Genomic DNA, 18,292 nt, shown 5'->3' with positions numbered 1-18,292 from the left:
GACTGTAAGCCTGAAACAGTCAACTGAGCACGTCCATGCCAACACGGACGGACAGTCCGTCGCCGTGACTGGCAGGTAGGCCGCCTGCCATCAGGAAACTATTAACACCCCCCCATCTTTACTTTAGGTGCTATTCCTCGTGCGCACAGCATTTCCAGAGTGTTAGGCCAGGTGTGAGACGCCATTACGTAGCATAATTGAGACAAACACAAAAGGCTATTAAATGCGGCACCATCACTCACGAGTTTCGTGGAGCCCCAAGCCAGCAATCGATTCACTGCCCTCAATCAGTGATCTCTCTCTGAATCTGATCTCATTCCCCCCCCCACCTCCCAGGAGCGCGGCTTTGTATCCGTGTGTGTTTGAGTCCGGGGTCCCCTGAACTGGCGCGTGGGCTCCGGATGGTTTGTGGAGGCTAACACTAGTTAATAGGGTGGCTAATTGGGATTTTGTTATCATTTTTGTGATTCCTCCTCAACCCACTGTGTCTCTTAGCCTTTCGAGGCAGCATAATGACAAAGTTTCCTCTACAAGTGCTGCCTAGATGAGATTGTAGCCCTCCCGAGGCCCCTGTTTCTGGCACCACTTTTCCCCCGCACAGCTACTATGCTAATGCTGGAAACGTAGTATTGAGCTCATCCTGGCCTTGAGATCAAATATGCACAGTAGTTTTAAGTCACGTTACAGCCCTGCTTTAGTTTGCTGTTGGAACTAAAGAACAGAACGGTCACATTTTAGAACCACCTGACATTCACACCTAATTTATGCTCCATGTTAAATATTTGTGTTGTGAAGAACTGAACCTTTGTTGAGTGGGATGAGGTTTAAAAAAGCTACACAAGCAAACCTGAGCGACGCACAGATGTTTGAGGGTGTCCTTTCAAAAACAAATGATCAATTGTTGGGCACAAAAGACCTTTCAGAGCTGTATCTAAAATCATGAAAGCTCGCTGCTGGCCGGCAGCAGAGCAATGTATAAACATTAACTTGGAGCATTATTGACAGCCCGGAGTAAAAAAGTGAAGCCAAATCGATCCATGAAGTTATCAAAGAGTCAGAAACACGTCAGAGGTTTATAGAGGTCTGAGGAGAGCTCAAGAAGTCACTGGAGGAAATAAAATTATAGCTATGTCAGTGATCCGAGCTGCTGTCTGTGGCTAATTGATGGTTGAGATGTGGAAAAACTGGATTATTGGGAGTCTCATAGAGATGCTTCTCACAGAAGAGGAATGCCGTCTATATGTGTATCCACGGCGACTGCTCTTACGTGACCTTTACATGCACGAAAACTGCAGCTGAATAATTGCTGAATTCTTGCGTTTGTGTGATTTATTTTCAAAAACTCACATTCCGGAACATTTGGCTGCGATCGTTTGCCCTTGTTTGCCAGTGGAAAAGTAGTAAATCCTTTTGACTTCTGCAATAACTTTCCCGGCGAGACGCAATTTGTTCTCTGGCAGACCCTAATTAATGGAGCGCGGATCCAAAACCCTCAGTGCTGAGAATACGTCAAGTGTGTCATCTTCTAATTAAACAGGGAAACTAAACAACATGGTGACCTGCATCATAAATTGGTGCGATCGTAAGTCACAGCGGCACTTTACAGGAGGGGGCTAAACACAAAATGTCCGCCCGATCGGATTATCCAGCTTTTACTTTTTTTACCATTTCATTATCTCATTTGTGAGTTCCCATTTCTCTACAGAGTTGATCAAATAAACAAATACAACTGTAAACAGCTTATTGACTTTCCGACACAACATGGCGCCTGTGTGATCCGCGAGGCCAGATCCGCAGATACTGTATTCCACCGTATCTAGTCCCTGCAGACTGGCGCGGCCCCGGCGCCGAATTCCAAACACAGAGGGTTTCAATGATGGGATGAGCAGACTCCAGATCCAGGAAGCTGATAGCAAACACACGCAGCTCCACATGCTAACAGGTGAAGTAAATTATGCACGCCTGAATTGGAATCAATAATATCAGATTTACAGACACCACCAACAGCTGCAGCACACACTTGGGACCTGAATTGGCGGCATTTGTTTGTAAGCGAGTAGCTGGGGTTTTTTTTGGTTCAGATTTCAGTGTCGTAGCTGGTAGCAACAAGCTAAAAAAGAAAAAAAAGTGTAACCTTGGGGCGGAAACAGCGCAGGACTTGATTTGAGATGTGAATGGGCTTTTTTTTTGTAAAAGAACATGACCTTCTCATCTGTGCATGTGTGTGCGTTTGCACAGGTGTGTGTGTGTTTAAGCCCCCCCCTTCCCACCGCTCACTCGGTTCCATTTTCATAAATCCGGTTTTGCGAGGGGCGATTAAACCGAAGGTCTGCTCTGTCGGCCTTTACGTTCCGGACCGTCACAGAGGTGCTGCTGCAGCTCAGCGCCTCTGATGAGGGTAATTCACTGCTGCTTGGAGGTTAGAGGAGGAAACCAGAGGATGGAGGGTGTAATGGGTGCGATCATGGCTGTGTTAACGCCCTGTTAAAGGTGCCTCAAGCTGGGTCTTCTGGCATATGGGTGTTATGCAGTACCACGTCTAAACCAGTAAAAAAACACACAAATGTAACTCTTTTCTGATCATTTTCAGGCCTTTTCCACAGTCTTATGAAGTAAAATGTGATTTTCAGTGCCACTGCTCTGCGTTACTACTACCCATTGGTTTGTGACACCCCCTCAGGTGCGTCAGTGCAAACACGGCTGGTGGGGGGGGGGGTGGGCATCCACTCCTCTCTCAGTTGCCATGTAATTAACACGCTAAGACACAATGTAAATGTAAATGAGGGCATCCTTTTCCCACATGCATACTCACTCTCCACTGTTAGTACGACGGGCTGGCTGGTTTTGTTCTCGCCGTTCTTGTCGTTGACGGCCTGCGCGTAGTAACGGCCTGCATCGGGCGCCACGGTGGACAGGATGACCAGCGTGTTGTCCAGGGTGATAGCACTACATGCACAGCACACGCAGGCATTAGTTGAGCATACATTTCTAAAGAGTCTCCCCCCCCCACCCCGGTGGACTTCAGGTGGTATCGAATGGGCTTAAATCAAATCAGGGGCCAACAACTTGACTCCCACTTAATCAGAAACAAACACCCGTCCGCCGTCCGGCGCAGCGTTGGTTTCATTAAAAACTGAGTGCTGGTGATTCTCGCGGGCGGTAAATCGTGCGGCCATATTGATAAACGTAGCGAACACGAATGAATTATGCTTAAAAAGCTGCATAAACACACTTTTTGCAGCCTTACACAATAAGGTGCCGCAGTCGTAAATGTGTCCCGGCTTTTATGTGATTTAAGTTGAAGGAATTAGGGGCGTTTGTTGCGAGACCAGTCGGCATTAATCAGAGCAGACAAATTGATATGAAATATATAGTTAGAAGCTCAAAGGGCGAGAACATTAAATACATAATTTACAATTACGTTTCGCCTTGCTGGCCTCTGGCATTTTAGACAAATTTTAGGCTCTTTATGCAATAATTACAAAAAAAAGAAAAAAAAACCCTCTAGTCAAGCAAAGGACCTGAAAAACAGCATTAAGTCCAGTCACATCGTTATTGTGGATGATGCCATCGCCAGGACGACGGGTGAACGTCTGCGAGGGGCCCATTAAATGCGATGTGACACTAAGCATTCGGCCAGATTCAGACGCACTCGTCCGCCAGCGTTGGCCTGATCGGCGTGGGATAAGCAGACGCACTCTTGGACGTTTAGGAGCAAACACACACACACCAACACCGATACACGCGCACGCCTGTGAATATCAATGCCGACTGACACAGAGCGAGTCAAAGCAAGCAGTAAATGCACGGTGTCCTGTCAGTGCCTGTTATTGTCACCGTGCAAACTTCGGCGCCTCGCCTCCGATGAAGGCCGACGCCAGGAGATAGTCGACACGTGCGTCCTTTAAGAAAAGGCGGGCTTTTCTTTGCCCCGCCCAAATCGGAGAAAAGAATTCTGGAGTCCTCGGGGCCCAGATGCATCCGCCCAGCAAGGCCTTGCAACACATGCTAATAGTCTCCATGTCAACATGACACCGCTGAATAATTGATGTGGGAGGCTGTTTTTTTTTTGGGGGGGGGGCGGTTGTCTGTGTGCCTGGGCGGCCAAATTAATCTCAGGCCATTACCTTCACAGTAACTCTTGAGGAAAAAATGCATCTGAAGTCAAACAACAGAAAAGCAAATGAAATATTCGAGCACCCGAAGCCCCCACTGCGAAAGAGCAGCCTCGCAAGATGCTCATAAACATGAAGCACCCGCACTCCTTCACACAGGCCCACCCTGGGGTGAGCGCTGTCAGTCAAATATATTATCAATTGAGGCCTTTTGTCCAATTTTGTCTAATTGGTTCCCCTGCTGCCTGCTCCATCTCTACCCTTCAATCACTGCCTGCAAAGTCAATAGGGGCGATATAATAACCTGCTTTATGACTGGGTAGAGCTTTGCTGAGGAGCACAGGCTCTGCACCAAAATTTGCTCATAGACCTCTGTTTTGCTCTGACATGGAGACAAATTGAAGGAAATCTTCCCACAGTATTGAACTCCCAGGTCTGACCGATGCTTCGCAGCAGCCCGGCACTGCGGAACTCCGGCCCCCCAAACGGACCGAGCCGAGGTGAGAGAACACTCACATGCGGCTGCTGGAGGGAATTTTCCGCCCATCTCTGAACCAAGTGATCTGAGGTCTTGGGAAGCTGTGGATATGCGGCGCCTTGATGAGCGCGCCGTCGCCCTGGGAGACCGTCTGAGACCTCTCGCCCTCCACAAATCCCCCCATATCTGGCGGAAAAAACAAAAGTAACAAGAAAGAGAAAATAAAACATCAGCGGTTGATGGGAAAATGTTGGCACAGCGCGCCAGCCGAGGGGATAAAGAAGAAGAGCTGTCATTATTGCAGAGTTAAACACCTTTGTCAAAATTTAAGCCTCTTTTCTGTGTGACTCATCTGCACACTCCTCTATCAACAACCGCTTCCCCCATTCTGCCAAAACTGCGCAAACTTACAGGCAACTTGAACTTCTGTGGTCACTTGCATTATAGCGCCCACCCGGTTCCTCACGATGCAGCGGTAGTTTCCGGCGTGTGCCCTGTCCAGCGAGGGGATCAGGTACCTGAGGGGCACATCCAAGGCAAACAGCCATTAGTGGGCGTCAGCGTGACGGACAGGGGCTTCGGCCGGCCTGATGTCTTCATCCGCCATGTTTACCATCGGATCGATCAAGGGCATCTGAAACTCAAACGGGTACTCCTCTGCGTCAACAGAGGCGCCTCGGAGCGCGATTCAGTGCTGATAAAACTGTAAAGCCAGTGGCGAACTGAGACGATAAAGATAGCCCGAATATCTGTCAACACTATCGATGTATGATACTGAATATTTGAACACTTTAGTCATTTCATCAATACCAGCACTGTGACTGTTATTACCTAATCTAGCTATTAAACCTATTGGGCAGATACCCGGTTTAAAGCTCCTGGAGATGTCAGGCCAACACACAGGTAGCTGACCACAGGGGGGGATGTATTGTTGGTATCCACGCCAATGTAAAATGCCAGTGGCAGTTAGATCATTTGTATCTGTTTTTCTATACAAAACGAGCCCTTTCGACTGCAACCACCACCGATTTGATGTGGAACAAATGATCAAGTATCAATACTTTTAATGGTGCTGAGCCAAAAGAAGAGATCCGTTCCAGTCGTTTCTGACTTCAGTAGAGGGTTGTGTGGTCTGTCGCTCACTTGAGTCTAATGGAAGGATCACCCCTCACATGTCCAACTCTCCCCTGACGTGCATTCATGTTAAATGGCGTGGATGAAATCCTGGCTGCCTAACCCAAGAGCCGATTCTCCGTTAATTGGTTCGCTATAGCCACTAAGGAGTGTGCAGTCCATCCCTGCCTTGTTCTCCTGCGCTGCAATCTGGGGTGGGGGGGTCTGATTAAATGGATTCCAGTTCTTCTCTTTGATCAGGAGTGGTGAAGAATAACAAGCAGACCCGGAGACTAAGCCACGTGAGAGCACAGCCAAATGCTGAAGAAAGAGGGAAATGGATGGACGAGGGGAGCGGAGGATGTGAGGGAGGGCAGAAAGGAGGATGGGGGGAGAAGGATGTGTGAAGAGGGAAAAGTGACTTGGTGTGGGGGGGCTGTGCATGTTGAGTTGGCCGGTCAGATGGTGAGAAACTGACTGTTGCTTCAACCTGAGATGTGTGAACGAACAAGTGTCCTGTTTCCCCTGACACAGGCACAAATAGGCCTTGTTCAGACACATGGAGGGTTTCTTCAGTAGCATTTGATTGTGTGGACAGCAAAATGTTTCACGCCGTGTTTCGAGGACAAGGCACACAATCAAAAGTTCCCAATGGGAACCTCGGCAAGAATTGCATCGCTGACACCATGTGACCCTCCAAAATGTTGAATATGGAGGGAAAAATACACTTTTGTTGTGTTAGCAAGGACAGCAGAGTGAGACACACACAGGCTTATCTGTTAGCACCGTCTCTGGGTGTTGAATACAACGAGCAACACAATTCAGAGTAATACTGACGGTCCCCTGAACACCTCGAGGGAGACGCGCATCCAAATCAGGCCTGAATAAATCCATAAAAATGAGTCTTGAAAGCAGATTAAAATAAAATAAATGAGCTTTTTAAATTTCAGCTGAATGCCACAAAGGTGTCCTTGTGTAATAAGCTAATTATAGTTGAGGAATAATAATAATAATAGAGGATAATGGAAACAGTTCTGGCAGCCTTTCTCACCGGTATTCCAAGGAGAAGCGTGTTAGCTCGGAGCCATTGTAGAGCCACTTGAACTCCAGGGGCCAGCTGCCCTCAGCCATGCAGGTCAAGACCAGGCGGTTTCTCTCCAGGTGAACCTGGGTCTGAGGCGGCTCCATCTTGAAGTACGGCGGGACATCATCTACCGGGGAGAAGAGGAGGTGAGAAAAGATGGTAACTGAAAGCTGTAGCGGTGCGAAACCTCAGTGAGCAGACACAAAAAAACAACTCATTTCACAGGAAATGAGGACTCCAACAAGCTATTTCCATTTTTTCCCCCAGCACTGATTGGGAACTTGAAGGTCAACGGAGAAGCCTGCCAAAAAGTGCCAGGAACAAGTTGTTACTGTAATGGCGGCTCACTCTTATTTCATTTGAAATGCGCTGGCAGTAGCAAGTGGAGGAGCAATTTGTGCAGCAGAGGAAGTGTAAATGAACACTTCCATACCTGCAGATCAGTGAAAGAAGATGACAAGAAAGAGAGAGAGGAAGTGTAGAGAGAGAGTGAGAGGGAATAGACAGAAAATAGGGGGGGAGAAACCTAAGAATGCAAGCAAGTAGAAAGAAGAGAAGCCGTAAGGGTGTGAGGGCTGCTTAAGAAAACACAAAGTTTCCTTGCCTTAAACCCTTTCTCTGGCAGGATGAGTTATGCTCTGTGCTTTCCTTCATTTATCTTTATGGTTCCCTAATGCAGCAGATTATACCAGCCCCATCCGCAAGACTGCACACAGGCCGCGCAGCCACAGAAAGCCTTTAAGGTGGGGACGCAAGGTCCAGGCTCGAGCCTGGAGACAAAGTGCTTTCATTTGAGTTGATGAAAAAGGCATGATCAGGCCTATTGATCTGTCTGGCTCACCAGCCATGGGCGACACTGAGCCGATTGTGCCGGTGTTTGCGGCGGGCTAATTAAAGTCTGTATTAATAGTTGGAGTAAGCCACGAAAGCCCGGAGCATGCCCGAGTCCAGGGTTTACCACACTGGCTGACTCACTCCCCTGGCTGATTACTTCGGCGTCTCTCTCACACACACACACGCATGCACACGCGCGCATGTGCACACGTACTCTCCTTGGCTGTCTGTGCATTCATAAGCAGGCAAACAGTCATGATTTATGGGAGCAAATGCAGAGGATGGTGTAGCAGAGCCGGGTGAACGCGAGGGCATCCTCTCAGAGCAGGGATAACAGAACATTCCATCTGACTCAAAGCGTAAAGAAAAGAATGACGGTACACCCCGTTGTTTCACACAAGCGGCCGTGCGTGCATATGAGCTGGAGCCACTCTATAAAACACCCAGAGACTGCATCTTTGAACCCGAGATATCAAAGCACAACATCCAAGAAAACCAAGGCGGGGCCCTCGAAATGGATCTTTATCTGTGTTCGGATCATCCTTATTTTCCCTACGGCAGTAGCTACAGGAAAGGTGGCTCGACGGTAATTCTACCCACTGGTAAAAGCATGAAAGTGCGCGCACGGGCACACACACCAGCCACTTTTAGCTGGTCCAGATGTGGCAACATGCATTTGTAATGCGACTCCACAAACAAATCACCATTAGGGACCTGTGATACCCAACCCTCCCTCTCACACTGGGAAAACGAGTGAAATGGTGCCACGCGGTTTCGAGTGTGCAGTAATGAAGAGGCCGCATGTTTGTGCGTTTCTGTGTTTTTGTGCGGCAGCTTCGAACTAATGCAGCGTTGAGATAAGTGCGTAGCGTGAGCGCGAATGAGGCGGCGGAGTGAAATCAGTATTTAACATTGCAGAAGGATAATAATCAACATGGAGTCTCATGCCGCTAAACTGGAGGATGCTATAGGAATTACTCTCCGTGTAGTAATCTTCTCTGAAGGACTCACTAAGAACATAAATGGCTCCCGAGCACGTCGCTGCTCGCTGCTGAACAAAGACGGGGCCAATTCCTCTGCACACTGGACTCTGGGATCTAATGAGTTTCCAACAGAGAACCTCTTGTCTGACCCTCATTCTCCTCTTCCTCTTTATCGCTCTGCTTTTGAACTTCACAGTGAACCTCTGTGGCTAACGCGGCTGATGGGCCTGAGACACTGCGTGTGTGCGTTTTCTCCGTGTCTCTGTTTCGTTTGGCTGTGATGCTCCAGTCCAACCGCTGTTATCGTTCCCCGCGCGTCGTTTGCTTGTTTTTCAGTGCTTGTGCATTTCAAAGCCAATGCTACGCTAATAGGCGGAGGGTCGAGCGTATGCGTTACCGCCTTTATCGGATTTTGTGGCGACAAATGTGGGAAAAGTTTAGAAATGTAGCGTGCCTGACAGACACGCGGAGCACGCCCCACTCGCCTGGAGGCACCACCACGCACGTTTAATGGCCGGAGGACATCTGTGCGCCTGACTGCAGTTAAAAGAACTCCAGGAAGAGAGAAGCCTGCAGTTTGCCCGAAAAAAAACCATGGCTGCCGCTTTGTTTGTAGTGGTGATGAAAGAAGGGACACGGGTGGGTTTGGCAGGTACGCCGCCGTAGGGTTCAGCGGAAACCCAGAGGGCATCCTTCAGGACACGGAATACCCGCAGCACAAATGAAAGCCTGGCGAAACGGGTCAGCAGATCTGCAAAAAAAAGCCGGCATGGAAAGCCCAGGAGGGCTTTGGTGTTCCTGCTGCGTCGAGCAGCTGCCCCCCAACAGTCGAGTCGCACCTCCGCAGCCAATTCGCTGCAGATATAAGAACACCATCTTCTAACCTGACAGCTGAGGTTGAATGGTGGCAAGGCTCCATCCGGATCCCCTGCAGCATACATGGAATTTTAATGGCTGCGAAACAAAGACCACAGGAAATGGGGCTGTTTTATAAACCAGAGTCCATTTTGCTCTCCACTGCACCACGCTGTTATGCAATCACACATATGTCTTCACACTGGACTCTTATTTCCTAGCTTTTTTTAAAACCTCGCTCCCTTTGCCGATGTTCCTCACCACTGGCAAAGTTCTTGGTGTTCTCCGACACCAGCGTGCAAGAGGATAACCGAGATATGTATTTATAAAATGGACCCCCAGATTGTTTAATCTCATGTCATTTGATCAATCTTCTTCCATTCCGCTCTAGGGGAGCTTTTAAAAATAACCCGTTCGACCTTCGGACTTTCCAGTTTGGTCCAAAGAATGAAATAAATCTCTACTGCAGCTGGACTCTGCAGGGGCTCTCCATCAGGATCGTTTGGATATTTAATGGTTTCAGAGCATGACGCCAGCGGAATGCGAGGAAGCCGTAGGTGTAATTTGACACCTGTGAAAGTGAGGGAAAGAAACACGTCGTTTCTCACAGGTTCACGAGCCTTACTCAGAACGACAACATCACCTTCAGACGCTCAACCCGGTTCGGTTGTGTTGCGTTTGCTGCCTGCGCGAACGTGTCACGTCTGTGTGTCTCCTGGTGTTTGCTTCCTTTGGTCCAACTTTGCTCTCTGTATATAAGTCACGTTTAAAGCTGAGCGGTCAGCGCTTGGGTCCTGACTCCATCTCTTGTTTGGATCAAACATGATCCTGAAATACACCCTGAAAAAGGGAGAAATGCTCAATAAAACTACCACGACAGCAATAAAACAAGTCTCCATTTTTTAAGCTTTCAGTTCCAAAAAGATTCATTTGGTGCAGGGCTCCCATAAAAAACAAGAACTGTAATAAGCTGCGTGACTTTTCACTTCCAAACGGTATTGAAAGTCCATTCCAGCTCTCATCTAAAAACCCAACCACAGGCGTAATCGAAAGATCAAAAACATTTCCTGACTATGTTTTTATTGAAACTGCAGCCTGTTAACATTTTCCATTTTGCATTGTAATCAAGTAAATTAACTTAAACTGCAAAACAACAGGGATGCAATCTGCAACAGTTTTATTCAAATTTTAAAGATTATCATATTTATTGTTTAATGCTTTAATATCAAAATGTTAGTGTTAAAGCCATCCTGGCTTCATTCCCCAGACCCCAGGACTGGAGTCGAGGGCAGATTTATTTACCTCCAGGGCTGAAATGGGACGCAAAACAACTCCATTTATGCCAACAGTGGGATGAAAAACACTTCCGACACACTCCCCTCCTGCTGTCTTTACTAATTATTGAGCAGAACAGACAATTTATTAGCGCCGTCTCTGTGTCTGGCTGTGCTGCCCCTTCACCCGCTCACGTGCTCTGATGTTTGCCACTACGCCGCTCACGACACGCCGCGCGCCGCTGCCTTATCAACTATCTCAAGTCCACTTCATAGTTCCGTGTGTCATTCTTGGAAGTTTAGAGCTATCGTTTAGCTCCTCTGATTCGACTTTAATGTGCACGGCGGGTCATGGCTAGCCTCGCTGATGGGGGTTGTGCAGCAGTCACGGCTGTGACCTTGGCCTGGTAATGGCCCGCTGTTGATTGCAGAGTTGGTGGGGAGTGTTAAAAGCATCTTAAAAGCTGATGAAACACCTCCTCTTCTGGACACACACACACACACACACACACACACACACATACTCACCCTCGCCTGATTCTGCTGCATGAAACACCCCTAACAAACACATAGAAGCACACACACATGCCGGCGGCAGAGTGTTTGCACCTGTGCCCCCCCCCCACCCCCACCCACCCCGTCCTGAAGGTCAGGCTGATCTGTCATTCTGCCACAAGCTGCTGTCACCGTGTCAACAGGCACCCCACCAGTTTACACTCCATCACTTTGGTGAGGCAGAAAAGCAGGTGGGCGCGGAGGGAGGGGCAGCGCCTGTGCCCCCCCCCCCCCCGGCACAACATGCGGCGGGAGAAACGCCGGACTTAATAAAGTAAAGGGAAAAAAGAAAAGAGCAAAGGAGGGAGAGGTGAGGCGGTGAGAGGAATGACAGAGAATGAGGGGGGAAAGAGAAGTGGATATGGGTGGGGGGGGTGGGGGTGTGGGGGTGTCCTCAAGCACCGGGCAGCAAGGTGAAGCGACCCATTACCACTATATCCAAACAAGCAGACCGGGCCAGAAAGACAGGAAATAGATGGAGAGCCCCCATCTACACCTATATTCATTTCAAGAAATGGCCCATTTAAGTGCTGTTCCATCAGGGCTCCACCCCCCCCCCCCCCCCCACCCAGGCCTCTGAAGATGTTTGTTCGGTGTTGACTGGGAGACAAACATGGATCCGGTGGTCTCCATGTTTTGGGGAGATGTGCAGAGGAGAGGATGAACCTCGGTTCTTCTATTTTAGTTTTGTTGTTGATCCCCACGTCTCTGCTCGCCGCCCCAGGTCGGCCTGTGCAACGGCGCCTGCTTCCAAAACCACCGCAGGTTAACTGATGTGTAATTGATGTGATTAATTGAGGTGTAATGATGTGCCTGGCTGGGCTGGCGTGGGTGTGTGTATATGTGTGTGTGCCTATCTGATGCTACGGCAACGCAGTTTGAAGCAGCAGCATCCAGTCAACAAATGGAGATTTAATTAGGAGTGAAGACGGAGCGGGAGGCCAGTAAATGGGCAGTAGATTGAATTATCTGGACGCACACTCTAGCAAGCGGCGCAGACAAATTCACAGCCCCCCCCCCCCCCCCCCCCCCTCCCCGCTCACATGGGAACACACCCAGTCCGTTTGGAATTCCGCCCCGTTCGCCTCACTTCTCATCCGAGTGCCTTGCTTCTCCGCTACGCTCCGCCTGTCTCAAACTATGTTTTCCTTTTTTGATGCCCTCCTCGTTTTACTTCCTGCCTTACAATAACAATTTCCTTCTGCGCGTTGCGGCCGTCTCGCTGTCTCGGCAGCCTTGATCTCGCACAATACAGTAGGTTTCCGACTTGATCTCCGAGCCTGCTCATCAGCTGTCATCTTTCCCTCACACTTTCCTCGGGCACGTCTTTTTCTCGTGTCTCTCTGCCTTGCCGCCTGTGCGATCCTCCTCCATCCCCTTTTTAGCACTCGGTTCCTGAGTCACCCGTGGTAGACTGGATGGAGCATCGTGGGACGTGTCTGTGATATCCAGGAGCCTAATTAGCAAGTCCACTTCCTGGCAGAGTACAAAGCGCACAGAGAGGCACAGGCATGGCCCGGCGTCAATTAACGAGACCTCACACGCCCACAGCCGCCATTACACACCCTCTGCTCGTGTTGGGTCTCCAGTCGGCTCCGCCCCATCCGCAGAACAGCGGGGAACCCACAGCGGAACAACCGTGACCGGGTGTTCTGAAGATGTGTCTTTAATCACCAAAGGATATTTAGAGCTCGCCAAAAGAAAAAACGGAGATTCCGCCGAGAATTTACTGCGCAAATATGATTTACGTGCGGCAGCAGGGCTGCAAGCACCCAAACAGAAGCCCTGAATCAACTCAAGTACGAGCCCGACTGTATGGCAAGTTTTTGCTCCTCTAAATTTATGTAAACAATAACGAAAAAATCCCCTCCTGTCAGAAAGTGAGTTTTGTGGGAACGAGGCCAACGACAGAAACCACGATTCGAGTTTGTTTTTTTTTTGCTTTTGTTTTTCACACCCGTCTCCTCTGAACTGAGCTGGATCTCTGGAAGCGAATGGACATTGTTTAAAAGCAGAGAGCGGACGCAACCAAAACAGTTAAACGGCAGTAAGTGAAAGAAACGGCAAAACTGGGGGGGGAAAGGCGTTAAGAAGAGGAGGCGGGCAGCTTTACTGCAGGCACGAGAAGGTTGGAAATAGGCCTAAGTGAATTTAGAAAGTAGGGCAAAGACTAATGGTGGAAAATAAACAAACGCGCTGAAATGTGAATTCCACAGGGCCCCGGGTCATTAGAGTTAATACCGCATGCTACGCCATCTGCCGCGATTGTTTACACTAGCCCGGATAATTAGAACCTAATTAGTGGATGGTATAGTGGGGGAAATATTAATCCACACGCATTGAGATGGAGATGATCACACGCACCTGCAGACGTGCGCTGCCGTCCATCCTCCGAGGTCCTCGCAGATCTGCCGGGCTGATTTAATTGCCTCTGGCATCAGAAAGATCCCCATTGTTCCCTCCCACCATTAACATATAGATAGACTTGTACTTTTTTTAAGGAGTGAGTCATCTTTGCTCTTGCCATTAAGAAAACCTGTCACCTCCACGTTCTATCTCATCTCCGCCGACATGCGCCCGCGCCTGGAAACTCATCCGTGTGTCTTTGTGCACGTCCCTCTTTCAGACAAGTGTAACATTAGAGGCTAGATCCAACCTGCCATGTTGCATTGGCGCCCCCCTCTCTCCGAGCCATTCCTTTTGAATCTGGGGGGCCCTGTTAGGTATTCTAATAGTGTTTTGCCGGGTGTGTGGGAGCCTGTCCTTGTCAAATCTGCTCCTGATTGTGATTGTTATCGGCGTGGCAGAGTGCACGGCTGCCAGCCGGTGAATGGCAGGGCTGCTAGTAAATGCTAATGGCGGAGCGCAGCTGATAAGGTGAATTATTATCTCTCGTCATTACATTTACCCAGCTTGCCCGTCTGACTTCCTTTCTCCAGGCCTGAGCATTTAGAGACAGCATTTCATATACTCTGTGATGGGGATGGGGGTGGGGGCATTCTAAAATTGACAGTCTATCATGCAGCTTGAATCACATGTGAGCAGGTCTTTGTTGGGGGAGAGATGGAGATGACAAATGAGAAGAGGGAAGAGTGGGATGGATTTTTTATTTTACCTGCTGCGGTTTTGGACGGTGGCTGGGGCTCCTGCGGCGCCGGATCATCCCCTCGGAGATGCAGGCAGCCTGCAGGAGCGCAGCGTCCCTGTTCCTAATTGAGACCTCTGGAGGGTGAGAGCTGACAGAACAGAACAGGTCACATCTGTCCGGCGTATAACAGGGGGGCCCTCTGACCAGTATTTTCTGCCATCATCTGTGCCGCAGCATATAGTGTCATGGCAACAATCCCTCTCCCCAAATGGCTTCCTTCAGAACATCAAAGCCTCCTCCACCCTGAAGGTTCTCTGACCTCTCAGACGGAGCAGCCTACCTCCGCGGAAGACGGTGCACGGTTCACAGCGAAGAGACACGGACGCCGCAGCACGCCAGCAGGCATACAAAGATCTTACCACCCTGACATTATGCTAATGGGCTTCCGGCTGGTGCTTACATGACTTCACATCGCTCATCTCAATTACCAGATTCAGTAGCAGGTGTCGAGTGAGAAGTGCGCAATTGGAATACAGCGGATGTGGGAAATTCATCGTCAGGGAAACTAATTGTTGTGCCCTCCGGAAAAATCCTCCAGGAAAATTTATTGTTCGAAACGTGACTCGTTAGACTCGGGCGTGCGTAATACCATCCTGTGTGAAAACCCTGGAATTATGCAAGTGTTGGAATGGAATTAATGAATAATAACTTGAAGCTAATTGTGACAGAGTATTAAAATGTGTATATTCCTCTTCATTATCTGAATCCACAATGTAAAACAACAAAGTGAAAGCTCACATTTGCATATTTGTTCAACTCTGCACCTTGTTCTTAGACGCACCAAATTCTTCAGAAAAAAAGTCAAAACAAGCAGGAAAAAACTTCCGGGACACATGCCCGCTCTCTAATGTCGACGAATTATTCAACTTAGAAGTGGTAAAGAATGTGCGAGTAGTAAAAACCAAGGTTAGCTTTGCTTTTTCACACAATCCTATACATATGTAGCAGCACCAAAATTACAACCGCAGCACTTTTAGCGTTCTGACAATGTCACATGAGGCGTATCCTGGAGGTTATTGGTAGAAACGACAGAAATTTGAATAGAAACTCCATCTTCTGCCGGGCTAATGTATTCAGAGGTCATTTTTCTTGAACTCGTGTTATGTTCTTGCTGCGTGCTCTGAGCACACCGCGGTTTTTTGGGTTGTTTTTTTTCTTTTTTTTTTGAAAAAGGAAAGAATACTGGCAATTTTCGCAACTGCTTCTGCCTCGAATTGCCCACAAAGCTGAGGTAGCGATGCTCGTTGGCTGCAATCACGCACAGGAATATGTGCGATCAAATCAGTCGAGTGAGTAAATGAGTGATTTGATGGCTTAATGCAGCTCTTCACACGTGGATTTATGGCCAATCATTTGCATCATAAACGTGTGTTGGATTTCCACTTTTGGAAATGATATCACTTAATAACAGCCTGACAGAGAGCCAGATGGGGGGAAGCAGAGTGACACTGTTTTCTCTCCTCCCGTCACGTTTGTGTTCTGCAGCCATGATGGTCCTTAATTCCACATTGCGACATATGTAAGCCGTGCATAAACACACATCAAATGCCCCCCTCCAAGCTCCATAATCCCGGGATAATCGTCATTCACAATAAGAAGAGTGATAAATTGGAGGGAACGGCCCTAAATGAACATATTTACATCAGCCCCATTAGCGTCGTGCTGTTGAGATGTGGCTAAAAGATCGGCTGCTGCTCTGAAATGTTGCCCCGCACTTAAGAATTTTATTAGAACCACTTTAAGGCTCAGGATGCCGCGGCATGTAATGTGCTTTAACACACATGTAATGCTGCGGATTACCGCCCTAGATATTAATAAATCATCTGTTTTATTTATTACGGCTTTTTACCACGGCGGGTAAATGGCACATGTAATCTCTTGATTCAAAGGAATTTTCCCTCTGATGTGTGGCACAAACGTCGGCACACTTGACACGAGCTAAGTGGGGGTCTTCGTGTGCGGCGCGCATGTGCGATACTTCCTATATGAAAATACGCCTCTCCAGCGGGTTGATGTATCTGAAATGTTGAAAAGAGATTAAAGAGCCTCGCATGTTCGCCAGCGCTTTAATGACAGGCAGATCAAAGCGCATCATGTTTCTGGCTGCGCTGAGGAGGGATCATTAGCGATAGGTCAATGGGGCATCATTAGCCAGCATGCAGCCCCTCCAGCGTGTCTGCCTGCACCTGCATGGTTGCGCGGCGATCATCAAGTGCATCTGTATTGCGCTCTGATCTCGGCGCAGCGTGTGGGAGGAACACGGGTCTCTCTTGTGGTTCATTTCCCCATAGACAAATGCAGCTCCAGGAGCTCCAGCTGGCCTCATCTATTGCACCTCCTGCCTCCATCAACTCACTTTCCATCTATTTTGGCCCAACAGGCTGATCTTCGTGGCTGAAGCTCATTGTGAAACCCGGACTTTGCTGATTCAATGGGCTCTGGAGGATTCTTGACAATGACCAATTCACTCGTGACTGTTATTCATCACAAAACCTTTCCAGCCCTCCAATAAAAACCCACCACCCACCTTTCCTAATCTGTTTGGTATGCTGTAACAATCCATCACCTCCCAACGGCGCTCTACCGAACGCGCCATGCACACATGAACACTCACACACACACACACGCACACACATCTCTTTTATCTTACAACTCCACTGAACAAACTCTTTCTCACCTCAGAAATTGCTATTTCGGTGCAGGGCCATTCCTCTTCCCAGCAGTTCCACATAAATTCTTCCTCCCTTTAAACATTCACATTCTCTCCTGGCTCCCTTCTAACCGCCTCGACCGCAAACTGCTCTTTTCCGCTGCCAACTCAGTCGCTCTCCCTCCCGCTCTCACCGTCAGATGCCACCCATCCACCGCCTCTATGCCTGACTGCTTTGACAGGCCCCAGATTCGAGCATCTGCGGGGATTTTATCCCTCCGTGGAGCTCAGGCCGCGAGGTCCATTCTCCAACCGCCGGACGGGGAGCCCTGAGCCACCGATTAAAAAATCATGAAGGCTTTTAGGGGCTAGCGGGGCTACAGTTTCCTACTCATCTGTGGATTTGCTGCCTGAAAATAGCCTTTGTGTTCCTCAGACTACAGCAGAAGATGCAGAAGGTGGAGGGAGGGGTTGATGAGGCGATGAAGATTAACAGAACGGCGACGCGTGGGCCTGTGGTCTCTAAGCAGCACTCTCCCTTCCCCTCGCTTCCTCCGATTAGACGAAGCACTCACAGACTGTACGACATTGACCCCCCTTATGTTCAGGTTTTACAAGCGCGGCGCTACAGCTATTTTAAAGCTGCACTTTCTCCTTTGTTATTGCTACACGGTGAGCTGAAAACCCGTGCGGCTTTGCACGCGCCTGGCAGTAAATAACAAACATCAGAGTGCGCGTTAATGGCTGTGGCGAAAATCAAGATGAGTTGGCCGTTTGCCTCGTAATGAGAGCGTAGATGGGTCGTATCCAATGATACATGTGCGGGACAAGACCTGCAACAGCCTCGCAGCAATAGGTTAGTCATACCAACAGCAACCATCCATACCACCGTCACAAACAGAAGCCGGCCACTAATGGAATCAATAAAGCCTTGCAAATATTTACAGGACAAGAGAGCCTCCAGGCAATCAATTCCAATCTATACGACGACAGAAGGTTCTACAATGGCTGTGTTTTAGGTCGGGAAAATCAATAAAGTCAGCACTGGAAAGTGAAGGGGGACAAAAAAAAATAACAACCTTATTGTGGCGACACCCCTCGGTCTTCCATTCACCCCCGCCTCCTCGAGTTTGACATCACTGGCCGCGCCTCCCAGCAGGTATCGAGGAGCGGCGGGGAGAGTGTACAGAGAGGAGGCAGGAG

The 18,292-nt window shown here is 48.9% G+C and overlaps 1 protein-coding gene across 2 annotated transcripts in view; it reads right to left on the bottom strand.

The window, feature by feature from the left end:
• The window catches only part of sdk2a (sidekick cell adhesion molecule 2a), a 69,978-nt gene that overhangs the window by 22,403 nt on the left and 29,283 nt on the right, over positions 1-18,292 (bottom strand). For both annotated transcript variants that reach the window (XM_029836598.1, XM_011604027.2), the window contains exons 2-5: positions 6,758-6,917; positions 5,005-5,111; positions 4,632-4,779; positions 2,813-2,946 (exon numbers count right to left, since the gene is read on the bottom strand). In XM_029836598.1, coding sequence (XP_029692458.1) covers positions 2,813-2,946; positions 4,632-4,779; positions 5,005-5,111; positions 6,758-6,917 — 549 coding nt within the window. The remainder of the gene's footprint in view (positions 1-2,812; positions 2,947-4,631; positions 4,780-5,004; positions 5,112-6,757; positions 6,918-18,292) is intronic.

This window comes from Takifugu rubripes, chromosome 5 (assembly GCF_901000725.2).
Source record: "Takifugu rubripes chromosome 5, fTakRub1.2, whole genome shotgun sequence".
NCBI lineage: Eukaryota > Metazoa > Chordata > Actinopteri > Tetraodontiformes > Tetraodontidae > Takifugu > Takifugu rubripes.
The sequence above is the reverse complement of the archived record's forward strand: the minus strand, read 5'-3'. Positions and strand labels throughout refer to the sequence as shown.